General features: G+C 43.8%; 1 protein-coding gene across 4 annotated transcripts; it reads left to right on the top strand.

The window, feature by feature from the left end:
* The first annotated feature begins 433 nt into the window (after positions 1 to 433).
* Positions 434 to 6,189, top strand: NPY2R (neuropeptide Y receptor Y2). 4 transcript variants are annotated; one of them, XM_033060897.2, is made up of 3 exons: positions 434 to 657; positions 2,087 to 2,230; positions 3,612 to 6,189. In XM_033060897.2, the coding sequence occupies exon 3, from the start codon at positions 3,648 to 3,650 to the stop codon at positions 4,803 to 4,805; it is 1,158 nt and encodes a 385-aa protein (XP_032916788.1). In that variant the 5' UTR covers positions 434 to 657; positions 2,087 to 2,230; positions 3,612 to 3,647; the 3' UTR covers positions 4,806 to 6,189. The 4 variants fall into 4 exon arrangements, with proteins under 4 accessions (XP_032916788.1, XP_032916789.1, XP_032916787.1 ...); XM_033060898.2 differs by lacking the exon at positions 2,087 to 2,230 and adding an exon at positions 2,456 to 2,534; XM_033060896.2 differs by lacking the exon at positions 2,087 to 2,230.
* The last annotated feature ends 1,103 nt before the right edge of the window (positions 6,190 to 7,292 follow it).

Raw genomic sequence — 7,292 nt, forward strand, 5'->3', positions numbered from 1 at the left:
ATTTTATTTTGCTCTTGGCAGAATACAGAAATGCTTTATTCATCCTTACACCCCTTCTTTGGCAACAGCCATATCTGAGGATCACAAAATCTGCGCAAGCTGCGGTGCTTGTAAGCAAGGATTTCAGCGGTTGTTTGGAGCAAAGCCATCGCCTTTATGCTACCCCAGAAGGTATCACGGAGACTGGGAAAGCTGGGAAGCAGGCTCGGGTGTGCTGCCTGTACGCCAGCTCGGGTCTGGCACGACTCCCTCTTTCTCCAAATCCCTGCTTGAGGCCGGCAGCGCTGTTGGCTCCCGAGCGAGGAGCAGCCGGCGCATCCCGAGCGCGCTGCCCGCAGCCTCGCCCGCGCCCGGAGCCCGGCAGGCGGGGCCGGCTCCGCGCCTCGCGCGAGCCCTTCCCCGGCGGCGGGGCCGCCCCGCCTGTGCCGCCCTCCCGGCGTGCGAGGGCCGCCGTCGCCTCCAAAGTTTGTGCCGGGCGAGCAGCGCTGCAGCCCTGCCGCCCGGGAGGGGAGAGCGGCAGGACCTGAGCGGGGCGGGGGAGCCGGGGCAGCCGCCCCACTGGAGAGCAAGTGACGGCGCTCCCCGCCCCGCCCTGGCACACCGCTCCTGGGGCAGCAGCCGGCCGTGCCTCGCTCGCCTGCCCGGGGCGAGAGGAAGGTAAGAACGGGAAGGGGTTACGGAGCGGCGCTCCCAGCACGGGGCGGCGGCGGGATCTCCGCAGCGCCTGGGATGGATGTCTGCCCCCAGGATGGGTGTCTCTCCCGGGATGGGTGTCTGCTCCTGGGGACAGCTCCGGGGGCCGAGAGGGAAGCGACGCCGCATCCCAAAGGTGCGTTTGCCGCCAGCTTCGCTTCCAGCAACCCTAGCCCCTTCCCCAGCGCAGGCACTGCGGTCCTGGTGGGAATGCTGCTTGCTAGTGTAATCACGCATTCTGCCCTTTTTGCTTACTTGCTCTCAGAACCCGTGTAAATCCTCTTTGGGCCTTTCTCGGCCGAAAGTTAGCAGCAATTTGATGCCTGACCATGAGGATCTGACTGCTGGGAGGAAAAAACCGGGAAAAAAAACCCCTGGTGTGATGCAGTATGCAAGGTGTGCCAGTAAATGCTATCACTTGGAGAGTTTATCCCTAAAGAAGAACAGAAGGGGTCCTGTCAAACACTACCTGGAGTGTCACCTTAGTTTTATCTCCATTTTTTTGAAAGTGGCTGATATTTTGCCCACATAACTGTCCCACCGACAATGTTAGACTTGTCCAGTTTATTTCTTCGCTTGCTGACACACGAGCTCATTTCTATTATAAACCATGCTTGTCCCTTCCTTCTCCCTCAGCTTTGTCTTATGGACAAGCCCAAAGTATCTTTCATCAGCCTGAATAGGGCAGTAACAAATAAAATAAAAATGTCAGAACAAGAGAAGGCTTTGCTAAAAAGGAGTTGCAAGAAGGAATCAACAGAAAGTCGAGGACTAGAGAAATGGGTGAAAATACTTTTGGGAAGAAAGGGAAGCTATGTTATTTGAATGAGCTACGTCTTTCTGCCTGGATTTAGGGCAAAGAAGGGAAATAATTTCTATTTGTCAGCCCTCTCACCATTCTACTTCTGTGTGTAGACATGACCTGCACTGAAAAAAAGTTATGAGATTTTGAAACATCTGACGGTCCTGGGAGGTCACCAGATCTCTACTGTAATAATATATGGAAGCATAATTCCTGGGTGTAGGAATGGGTCAAAGGAAAATGCTCATCAGAATTCTCAACTTTTGCGGTATCCCTGACTGTGTAAATTGTGGTGGATCGCTTATATTTTTAACCTGGTGGACTAAAGGTGTGTTGATAAGGAATCCCTTCCTGACATCCATTGCTTAGGCTAGTAGTTGAAAACCGATTATACTGCTAAAATCAGCGGTGTGCACTAGTATGAGCAGCTGGCACATCTCAGCTACGTGTCTTGTGTTTCACATCTCAGGCTTACACTACTTATTGTTGACTAAATGGTAACTAAACAGTATGGCATAATACTGATCTGTTTAGTTGGGGGGAAAATGCCTTTCAGTTCATGCTGTTGATCTGCTTCTTTTGCAAAAATAGCTCACCCTGAGGAATTCTTTGGGATATTGTTTGGGATAGAAACAAGCAAAAAGGATTCAGTCTCTTGCTGGTAGACAATGCTCCTTTCTCCATTTGGAAACCATACTGAAGGATGTCACTCACTGATAATTGCTGGTAACAGAGGTAGGGATGAAATTGTACCTCTGTTTCTCTGAAACGTTTCTCTGGAGATGGAAGGAATTAAAGTGAGCTGATCAGAAAAGAATAAGAATTTTTTAAAAACTATGTTCATTCCAAACACATCAACAACTGTTCCTTTAGGCAGACTTTAATTTGAGAAGGGTTAAGCTATGTGTAACACCTGATGGCAAGAAAGTGACATTTCTTCTCTACTCTTGCTTTCCTTAGGGAAGGTAATGAACAGGGAAGTAGAGTGAGTAACTCAGGGTTGCCTTTCCCCTTGGTGGTGAACAGTGGTGTTTTATTGGTAAGTTTGCTTGGCACTGGTAATTTCTTGCTATTTTCCCAGGCCAAGGAAAGGAGTCCCTAGGTTCTCGGTTCGTGGTTAGCATGCCACTCATGCTCTGGGCTGTTTGCATGGAGACATGTACTTTTTTACATTGGACTGAAGTCCAAGTCAACAACTGATTGTAAAACATTAATATATTGTGCCTTCTGAAGTCTTAGGGTAGCACAGAATTTGGCTCAGCCTGTGTAAGGAAGGTAAAAAAAAAGAAGTGATTTTTATGCCAGTGGTGAAATTCTTACTGACATCAGCAGGGGAATGATTTGCTCTTCTCTATGACTGCAGTCAGAAATGAATGCCTGATTGGCAGCCTCCAAGGAGCTCTGTTTTCTGAAACATCACAAAGAAAGGAAATGTCATGTATTACTGTATTTAAATTTTTTCTTGAGTTGATTTCAGCATGAATAACATACCATTATACATTAATAATACACAGTTATTTCAAAGAAATGCTATTATTTCAGTTCTATTTCAGTGGTATTTTTATTTACCTCATGGTACAAACTGTTGTAAAACAAAGTTTCTTAAAGAAAGACCCCAGCACTGATATTAAGGAACGGCATAAACCTGTAAGAATTTAGTAACTATTTAAAGGAAACACTTTTCATTAAGGAAAAACTGGAAGATTATTATGCTAATAATAGTCTGTATGGTGCTGTTCCATGTTGAATTCCCATAGATATTACTGGAAGATTTGTATTTGATAAATAAGCACTAGTTTTAGGAAATGCATTGTAAAAACATGATATGCTGCCCAGCAGGATCTTAATCTGTCTGCATTTACTTAGGCAAACTTTGTCTTTGGAATGCTTTTGAAATCTGTTCCAATTTTCAGCAGGAGTCATGCCTAAATAATGTTACTGGATCAGCCTTCAAAATGTAAGGGCAAGAGAATTTAAATATATTAAGACAGATCTTCTCTTAATCCTGCAATGTAGCATGTGGGTTAGGAAAGAGATGTAGCTTTAGCTTGTTGCTTCTTGTCTTAGCCCATATGGACCAATTTCTCTACTTGTTCTTGTATTGTTTTGCTTTCAGGGGCAGCTCTGTGGCTTTGACCACGCTGCTGCAAAGATGGGGCCCCTGGAAGCAGTAGGTGAGGAAAACCAGACAGATGAAATGAAAATGGAGCTGTTCACTAAGCTGTACTTGACAAGATACACCACACCACTCAGCGAATTGGCTGTGGACCCTAAACCAGAACTGAAGGACAGCACAACACTTGTAGAAGTACAAATAATTCTCATCTTTGCTTACTGCTCCATTATCCTGCTGGGAGTGATTGGAAACTCCCTTGTGATCCATGTGATCATCAAATTCAAAAGCATGCGCACAGTGACTAACTTCTTCATTGCCAACCTGGCAGTGGCTGACCTTCTGGTGAACACACTGTGCCTGCCCTTCACTTTGGTTTATACGCTCTTGGGTGAATGGAAACTGGGCCCGGTCTTGTGCCACCTGGTGCCTTATGCTCAGGCCCTTGCTGTCCATGTGTCTACTGTCACTTTGACTGTGATCGCTCTGGATCGGCACCGGTGCATTGTCTACCACTTGGAAAGCAAAATCTCTAAGCGGATCAGCTTCCTGATTATAGGAGTTGCCTGGGCAGTCAGTGCCCTGTTGGCAAGTCCTCTGGCCATCTTCCGTGAGTACTCGCTGATTGAGATAATTCCTGACTTCAAGATTGTGGTCTGCTCTGAGAAGTGGCCAGGGGAGGGGCAACTCAACTATGGCACCATCTACAGCATCTCCATGCTTCTGATCCAGTATGTGCTGCCGCTGGCAGTCATCTCCTATGCCTACATCCGTATTTGGAACAAGCTCAAGAACCATGTTAGCCCTGGGGCAGGGAATGACCACTATCATCACCGGCGCCAGAAAACCACCAAGATGCTGGTGTGTGTGGTCGTGGTGTTTGCTGTCAGCTGGCTGCCCTTTCACACCTTCCAACTGGTCAGTGACATTGACAGTCAGGTGTTAGACCTGAAAGAGTACAAACTAATCTACACAGTATTCCATGTCATTGCCATGTGCTCAACGTTTGCTAACCCCCTTCTCTATGGCTGGATGAATAACAACTACAGGACAGCCTTCCTCACAGCCTTCCAGTGTGAACAGCGGCTTGACTCCATCCACCCTGAAGTATCAGCAGCTTTCAAAGCCAGGAAGAAACTAGAAGCAAAGAGGATTCAATTCCCTGGGGACTCTTTCACACAACCTACCAATGTCTAAGATGTCTGACTTTAAACAAGAAATTAATATGTTGTGGACAAACAGATGAACCCATTTTGGTACATGCATGTTCAATGCATAGTTTTATTCATAAATGGTGAAAGAACAGTAGCAGGAAGGTCAAGGCAGGTATTATGATTTGAGGAGAGTTGATTGACATCTAAAGTATGTAACTATACAACTGCAAGGTAGTAAAAGGGAGAGGCTTTGTTATGGCTGTCTCTAACAGGGTAAATACCCTTCCACCCCTCCCATATCTTCTTAACAAGTCTAAATGACAAGAGCTGGGTTTGCTGATTTTGCTGGAGGAAGGAACACGGCTGATTGCTTGCACCGGAATATTGGTGATGGGTATGGTTAATTTATGTATTCAATGTGGAGATCAGGGAGTGCAGAATTCTTCCAGGAATAGAAGCCTGTCTGGTGGGGGAATCAGCTGTGCTGGGTAAACTTCAGACTTTTCAGGCCCCTTCTCTCCCACAGGCACCTTTTGCAAAGACAAAGGAATTAAGAAGATAAATACATTACTTCTTTTTGACTTGTGCTAGACTATTTCAAGCCAAATATTTGAAACAGATTAAGTGGTGAAAACAGAAGAGAAAAGAAAAACTAAACCCATCCAAATACTGGATTCAGTGAGAGGAAGGGGTCCAGCTTCTGTGTAAAATGAAATATGGGGTTTGGCCAATCAAATGGGGTAAAAAGTCATCCCTTAAGAATTGGCAGTTGTTATGCTGGTGAGAAAATCACAAGCCTGTGATTTGATCAGTAATTCCCTGCAGATTCTTGCCTTTCACTCTGCTCTGGGGACAGCTCAAAAACGCAGTGCTTTAAAGTATTTGAGGACAGGGAATGCAGGCTCAGGTCTTCCGTGACCACTTAATAAACTGCTAATATTTTAATTTTCAGGACCTGCTTAAATGTCTAATGTGTTATTAACTCCACAGGCTTTGAATTGTTGCTGCTTCTGCCTGAATAATAAAGCAGCAGATAATTCTGATCTTCTGGAAAGGCTGCTAGATGGTAAAGTGCTTTTCCTTATTGTGGTTTTATGTCACATACTCATCTCGTCTCAGAGCTTTTTCCATCTTTAGCCTTTGTAAAAATTAAGAACATCTGAATGACTGTAACCTAATAATAGTATACTATGTTTATGTGATAATTTATCAGTTATTCTGCATGCTGTAGTTAATAGTTAAATTCCTTTTTTACTCAGGTATAAAATTTTCATCTGTTTACTGTGTTGTACACAGCAATGCTTAACTCTTCTATGTCTTTGTTCAGCCTCTTTGAACTCATTCAAGAGATGAAGAAAATTTCAATCCATGTTTATTCCAAGCTGCCCTGTTGCTTATCTAGAATAAAAACAAGTATGATACTTTCACTTGAAGTCTAGTTTGATGGCTACATTTCAGTGGCCTCATTTTTTCTTTACATTTTTTGTTGTTCCTAAATTCATAGTGTTCTCTCTTACAAGTTAAAACTCAAGAAAACTCCAATTCGGAAATGTTTCCAATATAACAAATATTATCAGGTCTTTATCAAATGGAGAAATTAATCTTCTTGTATTCAGTATTTGGCACCATCCTTTAAATACCCATGAAATAATTTGGATTTGGATTTTCATGAGCAGAAAAAGGAGGTCTAGAGAATTAGTTGGTGTTTACGTGAGCAGAAAAAAATATCCATCATTCTTACACAGTTTTACAAAAATAGATTAATCCTCCACCATGTTCAGGACATGGTGTTGCCCACAAGTTATTTTTTGTCTGAATATTAATAATACCCAAAATGTAAGCTCAAAAATCTTATGGGTGAGGAAGGATTATAGAAGTGTGCAATTATTATGGACGTCACATGTATCACTTGACTCTGAACACTTCATCAAAAGTATTATTACTACAAGTAGACTCCTTTATTTAAAACACAAATGATTTTGAATTTCTGTTTCAACTTCTTGAAGCCTGTTAGAGTGTGGTATGTAGACAGTTTTGAAGTAACCATGACAGTGTATGCAAAATCCTCAATTGCCAGTCTAATTCTCTGTAATTAAGTGTGCTTTACGTCATCCTGTATAAAAGCAATTAATTACAAGTCATCTTTCTTTTTATTTCATGGTATCTTTATTTTATGGCTTCCTGAGCTTTCTCTGCAGCCATCATACTGAGAGCCAGAACTGGTGCACTAATTTATGGCATTGTTTTCTTCTCTGCCTTGTGAAGGTGGTGCCTTGGTCAGCACCTGCTTTAGGGTAACAAACCTGTGCACAGTGTCCCGTTGAAAGGTGTGAATTTTCCCATGGGCACTTGAAGAGGGGATGTGGAAGAGCCAGCACTGACTTGTGCCTCTTGCATGGCTTAGTCACTCCTGGAACTTGGCTCCTGTACAAGCACAGCTACACACTTTAGTACCTATCATGTTTGTAGGAAAACGCAGCATTTTATCATCAAAAGCAGTGATGTAGCAATATTCCTGGGGTTGCCCCAA

This window comes from Catharus ustulatus, chromosome 5 (assembly GCF_009819885.2).
Source record: "Catharus ustulatus isolate bCatUst1 chromosome 5, bCatUst1.pri.v2, whole genome shotgun sequence".
Taxonomy (NCBI): Eukaryota; Metazoa; Chordata; class Aves; order Passeriformes; family Turdidae; genus Catharus; species Catharus ustulatus.